The 15,628-nt window shown below is 47.6% G+C and overlaps 1 protein-coding gene across 1 annotated transcript in view; it reads left to right on the top strand.

Annotated features, from left to right (window-relative positions):
• Positions 1–1,762: 1,762 nt before the first annotated feature.
• Positions 1,763–15,628, top strand: part of LOC144154988 (breast cancer anti-estrogen resistance protein 3 homolog) — a 239,710-nt gene continuing 225,844 nt past the window's right edge. Inside the window, exon 1 of the mRNA XM_077686153.1 lies at positions 1,763–2,087. Within this exon, the coding sequence (XP_077542279.1) occupies positions 2,045–2,087 (43 nt within the window). The 5' untranslated portion in view covers positions 1,763–2,044. The remainder of the gene's footprint in view (positions 2,088–15,628) is intronic.

Consider the following 15,628-nt stretch of genomic DNA (forward strand, 5'->3'; position numbering starts at 1 on the left):
ACTTCTTAAGGTCCTGCGCAAGCTCCTCAGACCACCTACACTGCGAGATGTTTGCATGCTGTGTAACATGGCGAGACGTGAGCTGCGGCGAAGATACCGAGGCCACTGAACATGTAGTGGTACAATGCCAATGTATCCACCGGCCCGAAAAGAAGATAACGCCCACCTCTCTGAATGACTGCATGTTTTAGAGACGAGCGTTGTCTGGGCTGCAATGGACATTCCCAAGTGGCGATTGCTGTTTTATCGAAAAAAAGCAGGCAAGGTACGGTGACAGACACGTCACAACCGAAGCTATTCTAAATGTATGAAAGAACGAGAAATGGGATGCTTAGTTTAAAAAGGAAAAACAACATCTAACGAGGCTACGTAGGCTATATGTCGTTTTCCATCCCCCAGATTCAGATGGGGGTGCCTTCATACAGGTGTTGCTTCATATCATCGTCAACATCCTCAGCTAAAGCATCCAGAACTTTACGCCCAGGCGGCGCAGAAGGGTTTTCCGCCCTCTACAAAACACGAAGGCTCAACGTTCTGGAGTCTAGTTTTCCTACACCATTTTACGGTATAAGCGAATGGCACAGCATGTACTGGAAAGATTGATACGCGCAAACGTGCACGTTCGATCGTCTGAAGAAAACGTCGATAAATTCACAGACGATTATTACTCCAAGTTGACAAGTCTCTACAGCAGCAGCTGTTGACCTACAGCTACGCGATGACAGGCATTTTTCAAAGGGCAATAGTTCAAACAGTGCGTGTTAAAGTTGCAACTTTAAAACATAAAACAAAAATGGAAAAATGGAACGTAGGCATGAGTGTCCCATCTCCTGTATGAACCATTCCCTAAAAACCATCATCAGCACCATGTCATGTGTGATGTGTCCGAATGGGTGCATCAATTGGGGGGGAGGTAACCTCTTATACACTATATGGAATTACCCCATCAGGAATTGATACACACACCCCAACACCTCCCAGAAGGATTTCGACTACCCCTCAAAATAATCCACACCTCCGAGCACCTCGCCCCCCCCCCCCCGTCTGTAAACGGGACAGGGCAGCTTCTTTCAAGATATGAAGGGAGCTAATTCTCAGTTTAACTATTTATTGGGTCTTCGCGTTTTATTTCGGCCCTGCATGTAACCATATGGAGGTGTTCAGTCTGGTCACTGTGCCTTGCTTGTTGCGCATCCAATAATGTTCTTTTACGACAGGAAAGAAGGATCTCGGCCGCGCCCGGAACGCACGCACTTTCTCAGCTTTCGCTTTCCGCACTATCCCGACATAGTGCGCTATCCAGACATAGCGGCCACGATGTAATGAGTAGCGGAATCACACTACAAACACTTGTGCCCATTTTTCGTTCTTTTCTCTTCCACTCTTTGATTAATTACATCACTCCGCAGAGTTCATGCTCTACGTGCTAGGTCGCTGCCACCTTGGGGTTTCTCAGCTATTGGATGGATGGATGGAAAAGGAATAACTGACTGACGTAACAAACTTTATTGAGGAATAGGAAAAGGGGGGAAAGGGGTAGGGGATAGAGTGGAGTGGAATTCATGGGCGGAACGATCACTATTATGCGGTCATTCCGCCTGGCGGCCAGAACAGGAAAAGCATTTCGCCTGCCTTTGCGTTCCGAACGCTTGATGGCGCCACACATCCCAACGAAAAACGCGCGAACCTCTTCTCGTCGTTCAAGCTGCAGCGCGCGTTTTGCTCTCGCTCTGACGCAACCAAGCAACTCCGGAAATTTCGTCAATCAACGTACGAAAGCACGTGCGGAGCGGGCGTGCGGCGGCCAGCGCTCACCTGATGACGCCGACGTAGCTGCGTAGCTTCGCCCGTGTTTTCTACAGCGCGCGCGACTTCGCCAGTGCCGGCGCTGGAAAACATCGCTGAGTATCACCGCGGTGTTGGTTCCACGTGCGCGTGTTCGTGTGCCGTGCGCTCACTTGTCTGGTGCACAGCGTTTTCCTGTTTCGGATTACGCGATCGTGGAAGCAAGCGTCGCATCGGCAGACCTTCGGAGCACCTGGACATGGGAAACAAGCACGCCGGATGCCTCCGTTCTCCGGATATTCGTAAGTCGCTGTCGATCGTTTTCTCTCACGCCTCGCTCGGCGTCAAGTGCTAGGGTATGTTTCCCAAACATTGTGTTGGGAAGCATGCTTGCTGGGACCCTGTCGATTCGCGTGGGAAGATTTTATGAAATGCGATGTCGGCGTTGCCTTCCAGTTTAAAGCGGGGTGCTCTTATGCAATTGTTATGCAACGAATTATTGCCTGGAAAGCGTTAACAAATTAATAATAATAATAATAATAATAATAATAATAATAATAATAATAATAATAATAATAATAATAATAATAAGAAGAAGAAGAAGAAGAAGAAGAAATCCTGTCACAACTGAACACAAGAAGGATGAACGGAGGCTTAAGAATTATATCTTCACGGCATTAACCTGTGTTCGCATTCTGTATAACTCGACGCGCGAACCAGCACGTCAATCGATCATGCTGTATTTTTTTCTTTTAATTTTTTTTCCGCGAAACTATTAGTCTGCAGTTTTGCTTCCTGGTGAAACTCTGTTAGTATAAGTCTAATAATTCCAGCGTGTGCGCACCGATGCACGTTACTGGTTCAGGGATCGATTCTGGGACTAAACAAGGGGCCATTTCAGCCTATTTCGAAAGAGGAGAAAGAGGCCGCCTTCAGTTGCGATATAAGCTGTGATGGGATTTGTCTGTTCGCTTTTATTACGTCAGCCGTCTGAATGAGAATCGTAATATAGCGAGAGAGGACAAGACAGAGAGAGGGAGAGAAACACGTTTGGTTCATTCGAAATATTGCCTCGTTTGTCTTTCTGGCACCACTCTAACGTAAAATTCGCTCACATAAGCTATATAATTAGGAAAAAATGGAATGGACATGCGACTCACTACCTAATTTCTCGTGCTAGATCCTCTGACGCCATATGCACTGCCATGTGATTTGCTGAGGCCTGTTTGATGCAAACGCGGGTTAGGCAGGGCTTTTAAGCTTGCAGAGCGAGCTACTTGAAAAACTTTCAAATTTCAGAAAAACTTTCAAATTTCGCGCTGTGCGGGGACGTATTTGGGCAGGAGTGACGTCATATGGGCCAGCAGTAAAATATAATTTTCAATGTGTTAACTGCACGTTAGAATTCCAGTGACGCGATCAAACAGAACTAGAGGCCCCACTACAATCGTCCAGTCATGTGTCTTAGCGAAGGGTTAGGTCGGCGGCCGACAATTGCACAAACAAGATTCTGTGGCGTCATAGAAAAGTTGCTAGAAAGTGGCTAGGTATTATCTTCATTTTTGAAGTTTGCGATGTTATCATTGTTATCGGTATATATCAGTCTTTCTAATGAACCAAACTTGTATTTTGTCTTCATGGCCCCTTAAAAGGTTACCGATGGGTTCCATTCCAGAGAGCTGATACAGCCGAGACCGTATTCGGATACTTAGAGCTCTTGGTTAAATAAATCAGGCTAAGAAATCCACTGGAAAGCTTTTGTAATAATATTGTAACGTGGCGGCAGAAAAGACGACGTGAACGATGGGACAGGCGAACGATACATTTACAGCTTATTTACATGGCGGCCAAGGCAGAGCCCGCGCAGGCAACGTGCACCCACAGAGCTTCTTCGTCGTCGGAGGCTGGGACGACGGAGCTACGCTGCGTTGCCCTCTTCATCGTCTTCTCGTGACATGGCCCCCGGTTGAAAGCGACCGCCCCGGTCGACGCCGCAGTAGTAGGCGATGTGGTGAGGACGAAAGATGAGATGACAATGTACAGTGAAGTCCTTGCCGCCACATTAAATGGTGATGTAGGTGATGTAGGTGATGTAGGCTTCGACCGGGGAGTAATGCTGCCGGGGGGTAATGCTGCCCCTTACAGCATTACCCCTCGACCGGGGGGTAATGCTGCGGGACATATAGATGGGAAGTACCGCACAGCGCCATTACAAAATACCAGCGACGACGATGACAAAGAAGGTGTTGGAGTACGCTGCGCCGCCATGTAAATAAAGTAAATAGATTGCTCGCCTTCTTCGTGGCTCGTCTCATCTGCTCTGCCGCCACGCTACAATGTTATTTTGCACCTACATCGAATTCACCTCAGATGGTATAGAACACACACCAAAGGCCACTCTTCTCCGATGGGCTCCTGCTTTGGGGATAACCTCGATCCAGCGAAACTGGTGGATACGTTACATAATCCTTGCGTCTTTCGGCACTGCCAATATTTTGTGCCGTTTGACTGCAGGGTTTAATGAAACTGAGAGAGGAGACAGCAGTACACCAAGGCGAGTGTTGGAAGTTGCCTTTGGCGCTCTTCTTCTACAAATGTTCACTTGTTATCAACTGAAGCTTTATGTCTTTGTCGAATTCCGTTGCCTCCCGATTTCCAGCTTTGACATCTTTGCTGTTTTCACGACCCCTGGAATTGTAGGAGCCAGAATTATTGCTGTTTCGTTTCCTTGGGCACGCAGGTATGGCCTGCTCTGGTAGAAGCGGGAGATGGCCTCCCTTGAGGAAGTCGCCATTTTAGCCTCAAATATAGCTGACAGCAATTCGACTTGTCCTTCCCTCGTATATCATTAAAACAGTCAATTTGTCAGAAGACCAGTGCTCACAAGAATGGGAGCATGAATTTGTTCTTTCTCACCATGTTTTAATGTATATGGCTAGGCGAAACGAAAATCCGGTGGAACTGTGTACGCAGAAAACTTAAAAAAAAAAAAAAAAACACTCCTGCGCATCCCCAAGCGCATATGCATGACACCGGCCGCACGTTACAGCTTCGGTGGTGAACCATCTGTACGGAGTGCCTGGGCGCATTTTCTTTACATTCAAATAATATTTTTGTTTCTATGAGCTTCGCTGTGAAATATGCAGTTATTCGGAGCATTCATTGAACGTTTTTTTATATATTTCTAATTTTCCGCAATATCAAAAATACCATTAGCAAGTGCTCATGGGCGTTTATTTTGGGGCTGACGTTGGGAAGATTTGGTTTATAGAATCGTCAATATATCGAGCTATTTTCTTAACCCCATGGAATTCGACATATCCATGTTCGGATGTCATACACTTTGTCATGTGCTTGCATCCTTTAAACAGCGTAACTTGAAAAATGGGGAGAAGAAAAAAACGGAGCTTCCTGTTCATGTGAGGCAGCCTAATGCAATATCGTGACACTATTTATGCTCCCAAGTGGCACCAAGTGTGCAGAGACGTTTTTTTTTTTTTTTTTCACTAATTTACTCCTAAAAACCGATATCTTTGGCCGAAAGCATCGCTGGCTCATGGAGGAGAAGGAAATAACTTCATTCGGCCAAAGAGGCCTAATTTGGTCCTGTGGCGCCTTAGACGACGGCCAAGATGCCTTGGCCCTCGTCACTGTCTTCGGCCCTTTGTATATCCCATGGTGCACTGCTGGATTTCAGGGTTTTCTTTGTGTAGCACAGTCTCCTATTGCTCTTTACTAGTTATAATAAATGTTCCTTTTGAATTTTTGAAGTATTGTATCTGTTTATTGGGGCATTCTTCTCATAGCAAATGAGCTAGCAAAAAAAAAAAAAAAGAAAACGACGCCCACGTCTGGCCGTGTCCCGTCGGCTTCGACGGGTCATGTAATTTCAGAAAGGCTCCGCGCCCTATAAATAAAAAAAATAATTGGAGCTCCATTGGTGGATCCTTCAGAATGTGTAAGCAACTCGTCTCTCTCCCTCGCGCACGCTTGGGCTCGCCCTACGCGCGCGCCTTTCTCCGGCTTTAGAAATCGGCAGCAGGCCGTTTCTCCTCGTACACCGTACCAACCGTGCCTTTCACTTGAACCGTCTCAGTGGCCGTGTTTGCTCGCTTCATCAACGTCATTTCGTCGCCGCCATTCTCGTTCCTTTCTCTTCCCCCCCCCCCCCCCCCTTGCACTGGCTGCACACTCCATTTTACAACGTGTACAAGCTGTGACGGAAGTCGCGCGACCCATCCAGGCGGCGTGCGACGGGCGCTGCGGCAGGAGCAGGCGGAGATAACCGCGTTTCGACTTGAAGTCTCCCTAGCAACGTCGGCAGCGGAGCGAAGGCAGCGCCACCGCAGACACGCGCTATTTTGTTTTGTCGACGGTTCGACAGCGAGAAGATTGCTTTTGAGAACACCATCTTCCGCTCCGACAAATGTTTATCAACAACAATATGCCCCATCTAATGTTGGCGCAATAATGAAGGACAAATAAAAAGGGGAGACGCGCAATGGCGTCAAGAGTCTCGGGTATGCGCCAGCGTGTGGTCACGGGATTTCTCCAGGCGCCACGCCGAGCTTCGTAGTCTGGTTTGTCAGTGAATAGGAGGGAAAGTGCTTAAAGCAACCAGTGTAATCCCCTCCCTCATACCCCTTTCCCCCACCAAGGTTTACTGCTACTACTCCTGCCGGTACCGCTATTCTCAGCCTCGACATCGGCTGCAGGCGCCACGTCTACGGCCCCTTCCACATTTACTGCAGCGGCGGCGGCTCCTGCAACCGAAAGTGTGCGGCCAAATCAAAAACGAATCTGGCAAAAACCGCGTAGAACACCTGTTCTTTCATTCTTGCACGTAAGCAGACTTAGGTGTCGCCCGTATTTTAAAAGGCGAAATCCTTAGATCTCCATGTTTCATAAAACGCGTGAATTGCAGAAAAATGTTGTGAGGTGTAGAGAATCGCACAGGATATCGGAACGCGCGCAGGGAAAAGGGAAATAGCGCGGGAGGAGAAAGGGCGACGGAGTGCAGCGCTGCGGCGGAGGGTAGGCCGCTGCCACACGGGCAATGCGAACTGCCTTGAGAGGTGAAGCTACCGACGGGGGGTGCGCACAGGGGGTCTCGGTGATGGTAAGCGAGAGGAACGAGCGTCGGAGGTTGTTGTCTGCAGGGCTGGACAAGTGGTGAAGTGTGCGGTCGCAAAGTTCAGCAGAAAGTCCAAGAGCAGGTCAACAGTAGTTCCAATATACCTTTCGCCTTCGCTTAGGAAGCTCTAAGCACCCTCCGTAATTTTTAATAGGCCAGATTTCTTTCTTGCACATGTTGAAATTCCTTGACAACTAATGATTAAAAGATCACTTACTTGATAAAATTGAGCTGCGCGTCGCCAGGGTTCGCCGTCATATCCATTGGTGGTCTAGCTGGTATCGCGCATTTACGAGGACAGGTTCACGACATAATCGAAAGCGCTAATGTATTTGACGAGTAGCTTGCGATAGGCACACGTGAAATTGCGAGCATAGTACAGAACGTTTATACATCGGGCAAGCCTTAATTATTATGTTGAACATTTCTGTTATCATGAGCAGAAGCTGCTTTTTCTTTTATTTCTTTTCTTTCTTTTTTTTTTGGAGTCGCTGAGAACGTTTGCTGGTTGCTTGTTGGGGCTGTTTAGGTACAAAATAATTTGGCTGTAAATGCGGGAATCAATGAACATCTAGAGGGGTCACGGTTGCGGATCAGGCCGGAAGACGCCTGGATGCAGATAGAAACAAAATGTTTGGATGCATTATTGCTGTTAGGTATCCTTGCAATGCATTTCCATCCATTAAAACACTAGATTTATTAAGTATACATGCCGGGGCTACTTAGCCAAAGCAAGGTATTTGAAATGCAGTTTGTCCTCCATTCTTGGTACCTTGCTTTCGCCGTTCTAACAGCGGCTCTTGGTTTAATGCGCGGAGAGTTTCACGAAAATTTGGTTCGACCAAAGCTCTACCGGGCTGTCAATAGTCGCGCGCAAAAAAAAAAAGGGAAAAACATGGCGCCAACATGGAGGAAAATATTCACAGAAACTAAGGTTCGCTACGGTCGATCGGTTCCCCAGTGTCCTCCTTCACATGTGCAAGCAGGCCTTGCACATAGTGCTCGCAAAGTTACTGCGTCTAGCCAGTCAGTGCTTTGGTGCCATGCATCACTGGAAACTACGTCGATAAGATCCGATATAAAAGTGACTCCTTTGTTTTTCCAGCTTTGACAGCAACGAAGGTGCTCGTTTTTCCAGCTTTGACAGCAACGAAGGTGCTCGACGCATGTCGGCCGTTGACCTCCAGAAAGGGAGCTCTGATACAAAGCGAACTTCACAAACTTTACGGTCGACGGTTATCAGCTGCACCTTTATCGTATGCAAAAAAAAGATGAAAAGAAAAAGAGGGAACGGGGATACTTGATGTTAGGAAAGAGATTGTTGTTCGACAACGGTACTGGACGTGGCTTGAGTAGCAACGGGCGAACGTGTGTCCCATTCTATACGAGCGTGGTCTCGTCAGTGTTTGTAATAGAGCCGGTGCAAAGTGCCGTCGATAAAATTAACAAAAGCTCTCTTGGGACAGCGGACGGCGCTCGCTCCCTCATCCGTGCTGTCAGGCTGTCGCAGGGCCGCTGGAAGGCTTGTCACCCGTGGCCATTCCTAATTTATCCAAGGTCACCTGTTGAATTGTCTTTTTCTGGCCGCTGTAGGCGTGCGCGCTCACTAACAGGCACAGAGGCAGTCGGCAGACATGCAGTATTTTTATGTTGCGACGGTTGGATTAGTTGGTCAAATCAAAGAATGACTGTTTTTCGAACTGCACATTTTCTTTTTGCAGTCAAAAGTCCTGGCGCCTCACACACAAAAAATATGGGATGGTTGCAAGAATGGTGTAGTACTAAGAATATTTGGCCGTGCGGGAATTTATCCCATGCAAGAAGAAACATTGAGGAATGCTGAGGATGTGGCAGTCACCACCCGATGGTTTATACCTATTACAAGAGCCGCGCCGTGTCAGTGGTTTCCTACGGTGATTAGTAACAGATCATCTGATCGTCACGTTTGAAGAGCGTGTTTTTTTTTTTTTGTGCCGACCTCTTTCACTAATTGCGTTTTTTTTTTCGCAGTACAAAAGAAAAGAAAGGAAAGACTGCCGCGATGTACATATGCGAAAAAATATTATATATAGTTGCCTCTTAACATGTCTGTTACCGAAAATCATCCACCGCTGCACATAATTTTGTGGCTGTCGAGTATGAATTCTTCATTTACAACGTTCAAAGAATAATGACACATGCGTGCGAACATTATGAAGATAACATCCTGTGGTGCAGCTGCATCACAGTTTCCACATTTGAAGGCTTGCTTTAGGTTTATTTAAACGTGCCAGCAATTTATTTTTACGCTTTTCGCATTGAAAATAAACTGGGCTTAATTTGTACCTTTCCTTGTGTGCGTCAATGGGGTTAGGCTCGATCACACGGAACTTTTTTTTAAGAGAGTAGCTGCTGTGAGGTGTGGCTTGGCAGTACGGAACTCCAATGGAATTGACAGATGTTTGATTCCGTGCAGTAACTGTTCTGCGTATCCACACGTCGCGTAGCCTTTGTTCAACGGGCGCAAATTTCACAGTTACGAGGAAAACTCGTGTCAGGTTTCGTGAATTGCCTGTGATCTGTGTTAATAGTGCTCCTGTACGGGCACCACCCTAAGTATCGAGAGTTTATTTAAGTTCTATTCGTTTTCAAAGCTGGCCAGTTTCTCCAAGTGCGATCAAGCTGTGGAACACTTCCCTCTCCGGTTAAGCCAACAAAGCGTTGTTCGAAGTTTTGAACACATCGCTTATGCATTCGGCCTGCAAGTCGCGCACATCCTTTTGGACGCGCTCCGCAAATTTACCCGGGTAGCGGAAATCGCGGGCCCCTCTCTCAGGCCGCCCTTTCCGTCGGTGTGCTCGCGTGTCTTGGAGTGATTCGAAGCAGACGTTCGAAGTGGATGCGGACTGGTTGCGTTGGCGTCCCGCTTCCCAGTGCAGCGCAGCATGACGGGCGCGCGTCGGAGCGCTTCATTGCTTCGCAGCCGAAATCGGGAACAAGAGGCAATCTGGCGCTTGGCGCGGACCGACGCTAGACGACGTCGAGTGGCCCGCTGATCGTCGTCATTGCGGCCCACTTGAACTTCGTTGGGGCTCGTGCCGTTCATCTGCGCGAGTGCTCAGCTGGCAAGCGCCCCGCGAAGAGAGCGCCGGCCCATCCGTCCCGACGAGACAGCTGTGTTCTCCGACGATAATTGACGGGGCGACTCCGCCGCCCTTCTCATGCATGGGCCCGCTCGTCGCGTAGGGCTGCTGCCGCCGCTTCGGCTCGTTATCGGAAGGAGGACGCCGCTAGCGGTGCCGCCATGCGCTGGTCCCAACGGGATTGCGGGGACCGCCAACTACGCCCTCAAAGGGCTGACAGAAGTTCGAATGGCAGCAACGAGTTCATTTTGTTTTCTTTCATTGCCTGTACATCGGTGTCACGGACTCGAAGCGGGCGTTTCTGTTAGTCGCATACTTTGACGCAAATAGCCACGACAAGATACAACGTCGCCAGCAATACCAACATGTGCTGCATTGATGGAAAAATGCCATGCGGCTGAGAGTACGCGCCGGGGATTTTGCGATATCAAGCGCGTCGACCTTAGTGATGATGGATTTGCAAACGCGCAGACAAATATCGCAATACTGCAGCTACGCTAGCACATATATGCACGGTGTAACGGCTCGTACATTATTTGCCCCAGCTTACAAACTAAGTTAGGGTGGCGGCAGGTGCATCAGCTGTGCTGTTCTGTATATAGAGCAGTGATCGCCGGACAAATCGTTGCAGAATATGAAGTTCCATCTGTGGCACCATTACGGCGTCGGCTGCCCATATCTCTAGTTGAGAGGTGCGTTCAGGCACCGAGTGTTTAATACGCCGTTAAGTTGCAGTGATCGATAAGGCGCAATAGTTGCGTCCGCTGACCTCATGCAGCTGTGCGTCAAGTTCTTTGCCTAGTTTTCGGTTGCACCGGTTACATTTTGTTGGCAGCCGATTACAAGAACGTCAGTATACCTGACATATCAGTGCACGTTCCAGGCCGTATATCTTATGCAATGCGGGTACTCTCTCGAGGCGGAAAAAGGTTCGCGTTCCACATAGCACGCACGTGAAAATAATTATCACTCCAGGCAGCGACCGTTATGTATACATTAAATGAACTTCCAGCGTTTCTGATCGATGGTTAATTCACACTAAAAACGTTTGAGAATTCTCGTCCGCTCCACACTTTCAAGTGCATGAGATTCTGTGGTAGCAGCAGCTATGGTTCTAGGAAACCGCTGCAAACACAGAGTTCCTACGTAAAAGTCTTAAAACACATCCTACCACCTTGGCCCCAAAGACGGCCCTATAGCAGTGCTGAGTTTCGTATCATTCATTTTTGTCCTAGCTTTTAAACGAATGACATGGCGCCGCTACTCTTCAGCAGCCACATAGGCAAGGGGGGCGGGGGTGAGGGGGGGGGGGTGTAGGAGAAACCGCTGTATATCTAGTTTGAATGCACGTGCCCTAAAATAAATTACACCATGTTTGTCGTCATGAAGTTTCATTGCTCCGGTAAGTTAGAAGCACGCTAAATAGAGACTTGAAAAGCTCAGAGTAGTTTACTTTGCCATTAGAAGGAGTATTGAGGCGTACGATTGTGTTCCGAGAATTATACAAGTAATCAGCATCTTGCTTAATGCTCATTGAAACGTCACTAATCCTTCTGCGGTGCTGGCTGTGGAAAACGTCGGAGTTTCGTCTCTGAGTTTTGTAATGAAAAAGATGTCAAATTGTGGGATTTACCCGCCGAACCGACACCTGTAAGTTGGGAGGATAGCCATGCGAACTTGCCCCGGAATCTGGTCACACCTGCGTGATTTGTTTTTCGCCTCCATCAGAAAAACAGCGGCTGTCCTTGGTCGGCTTCCTTTCAGGGGCGGCTGTAAAGAACATTTGATGACAGCTTTAAATTACAGCGCTATAAAAGTAAAGCGGGTACTTAAAAAGATCTCGATGAAGTGTTTGCCGCGCTGAGCTATTTGCGGAGTAACGTTCCCACCTGGCAATGGCAAGTGGGTTTGACACTGCTCCCTGGCAGAGAGGAAATGGAATAAGCGTTTAATCATCCCCTTTTCGGTACCCGTTTAGCGGCCATAAAACCACCGCACTAAAAAAAAAAAAAAAAAGGAAGAGCGCCTGAGGCAGCCTATAAACGCCTACGCATTTCAGTCACGATTTTCGTGCACCTGGGCACCTTGGGTGTCTCCTCTCCATATGCGGCAAATAATTCGAGCAGCCAGAAACTACGTTTCCCCACAAATAACTCCTACTGTGCTGCCAGAGGGCTCGCAACGATTCTTTTTGGGTACTGCTAAAGCACATTTACAGGAATCACGTTCGTGAGCGGCAACATTTCCTGCTCAACATAAAGTCAAAGAAATTACAGTAAACCAGGCTTAGCTATATACGTTTGAGCAAATGGTCCTCGGATAGGTAGTAGGGAACACGGACACGTACAGTCGAAGGCAAAAAACTGTTGTTACCATTTAAATATTCAAACTTTCTCGCAGTGGAATTAGCTGCACTTAAAAGTAACGCTTGCTCTTGCTCAATGGGTCGCACAAGATTTTGGGCCGAGCCTTTGCTCTTGAGAAATGATTTCTCCTTAGAGGGCACGGCGCAAGGCGTGCCGTATATTCCACCGGTGTTGAGTAATCGGGACCTTTTTGCAATTCCTTCGCAAGGGTAGTAACAGCTTGAGTTGCGCGGAAAAACTGGACTATTATTTTGTTTGCCTCATAATATCTAGCATGGAACATCTAAAACGTATTGTCAGCTGCTAGGATTCACAGTATAACAATTTGGGAATGCTTCACTACTTTCCAAATTCTGCAAAGTGGGAACAACAATAAAGGAATTTAAAGCTCATCTCAAAATTGGATCCCAAAGGCTGCTTCCGTTTCCACTGTTTTTCTCTTTAGGTGTATTCAATTTCTTCGAATCGGTTCTGTGTCGGCGCCTAGAACCTTTGTTTTTCACGTTCTATTGTATTCCGCATGATACGTCACGGTTGTGCTTGAGCTCAGTGACACTGAAGAGAACAGTTAAAGCATGGTCTGAGCACATATAAATGTTTGTGTTGATATTACAAACCCTCCGATATTAGTTTTACCTATCAATTTACAGGCAAGTTTTGGGACAAACGAATACTTTCTCATGTCCCATTCCCCTCGCCCATTGGATGAAATTAGCAAGGATGGAAAAATCCAGAGGCAGTGTTTAACTGATTCCATACACGTCTAGCAAGCTTCTTTTTAGCACACACAAAGTCGACGTTACCATAAAATAAAAAATACGGAAATACTAAGACTGAGGTAGCATCGGACCACATTGCAAACCCGTGTGACGTAACTGTGGTGCTTCTTGGGGCATCCGGGAAACGCATATTTGGCAGTTTTACTTAATCCGAGCTTAAAGTAAATTACAGCTCTACGCGTCCGCTGTACAAAAGGACTACGTGACTTGATGTACGCAATGCAGCACCGACTAAGAGTTCTCGCGGACGTCCATCAAACTTTTGCTCCCACTGTTGTGCGTCGTCGAGTGCGTTGAGGGTTTTTTCGCTGAACGCGCGTGCACCGGATTGAAGTCCGCACTTGGCACGCTAGCCGGGAAAAGTTGACCTTCACGTCTATGATTGCTCAGCCCGGGATACCTTATCGCCGGAAAGAGATGTGGCGGTGCTTCATTTCGAGCCAAGCCTGCGGAACTTATGTCGTCTTTTTTTTTTTTTAACGTCACTGCCACCACCAATGTCGAGTTAGTTCCATGGACAAAGTGGGCGTTGAGCTAGAAATAAATAATAATAGTCTAAAAAATAACGTGAGAGGACGCGCGGATCAGGTAATTTTATTGTTAGCTAAGAATCAGTGTGTGGTGTGCCAGTTATACAAGCAGCTCATAAATCTGGAAAAGCTCTGGACCCTGCCCTTGCTCGTTTGATAAGGCGATGCGCTATTGAGAAGCAGGTCTAGAGTCCCAACATAGAGAGAGAGGGAGGGAGAGCAATCTCCTAGACATCACTAGTCCGGGCCGTCGTGCCACAGTCTCTTCATTGGGAGACAGCAGGTCCATGGACCCTCCAGAGTCCCTCACTGACCCGGAGGCACTGGACCGCCAGGAGTTCTTGCGTCGACTTGACGTTCACGCCATGACCCGGGTTCAGCCAGTCCACCCAGGAATCGATGCGGGAACTTAGATGGGGCGGTACGTCTGGTGGATGGCATTCCCAGTAAAGATGATGTACTGATGGTTGGGGAGGGTAGTTGCGCAGGGGAAAAAGGTTGGCATAGTGGATACGGGGTGGGTGAAAATGTTTGTGCTTGCCGGACTATAGATACGGCTTCACGGGAGAGGGTGGGCTGAGGGACTGGATAACACCGACTACTGTCCCGTAGCGCGCAGAGATGCTGTCGGCGTACCTGACAATGTAATGTTCTCTTTTCTTTTTTTTTTTTTTTTTGAACGCGAAAAGCGAGAACTGAGATTTAGTCGCCGTTTAGGTGCGCGTTAAACGATCTAAGGTGGTAGGCTACAGCTCTCCGCTGCAGCGCGCGCCCGTGCTTGTATATGGTGCGCTGAAAATGTGTTTTTAGCAGTGAGCAGTCGGAGACCGTGCTGCTCAGCTCCCGCCAGGAAGATCAACTCTGGGCCGTCCAGCTGGCTGAGGACGCTGCCAGAGCCCAAGGGCTCACGGCCGGGAAGCGTCACAGTTGGGAAACTGAACAAAGTTTATTCTCTCGCTCTTTCTATGTGTGGTTGTTGCCGTAAAACTGAACATTAAACCGCCTTGCTTTTCTCGGCTGGCATCGTACACTTCGTTCGTCGTTTTCCTTTTTCTTTAGCCTGCACGTAGACAAAAGCAGATTTATGGTTACCTGGAAAGAGTACTTTTTTGTGCTTAGTAAGGGAGGAGGGAAGCACGTCCTTCTTTTCTTAAGTAAACACTTTCCCTTTCTCTCAAGTGTCAGGCGTGCCGAATGCGGGGACGAGCGGGCGTCGTTTTTGGCGTTCTCACGAGAGGCCAGTCGAGGAGCCCCAATTCTCCGACTTTGGCTTCTCGGCGATACTGCGAAGCACGATCGTTTGGCGGAGCAAGCCACCTGGAGGGCGTTTATAAGGCATTTGTTTATAGAGGGACGCAGCGAAGTCTCTCACTCCTGTCATTCGTTCGCGCCTCGCAGGAAGTCAGAGCGAAAGATCCTGCCTTAAGTTTCGGCGCTTTACCAAAGTTCGCGTCAGCAGTATTTTCATGTCTGCTTCTATTTATTTACTTATTTATTCACTATACCCCTAAAGGCCCTCACGAGAGGATATTACATAGGGAGGATTGTATTTACAAAGCACGCAATATTGTATTCACGTAATGAAACAACAAAAAAGGAAAAAATCAAACAGGATTGTTCAAACTGAAAATGTAAATAAATACATACTCCAAGCTTGAGAAATATTACAATGAGGAATGCATTAGGTCCCATTCTCGAACACAAGAAATGGTTACTCCTTAGTAACTCTCGAACACAAGAAATGGTTACTCCTGAGTGGCTCGTATAGGTTGTACGCCCTCTTTGTCACACATGGCTTCACCAGTACCTTATTGTAGTAGCATATGCAGGAATCACTTTGTTATAATGAGTCAGTAGTATATAATCCGTTGTTAATTTGCTGTAGGTTAACAAAATAAGGTAATGAGCGCCT

This window comes from Haemaphysalis longicornis, unplaced genomic scaffold (assembly GCF_048455015.1).
Source record: "Haemaphysalis longicornis isolate Haplotype H1 unplaced genomic scaffold, Haemaphysalis longicornis Haplotype H1 scaffold_1, whole genome shotgun sequence".
Lineage (NCBI taxonomy): Eukaryota > Metazoa > Arthropoda > Arachnida > Ixodida > Ixodidae > Haemaphysalis > Haemaphysalis longicornis.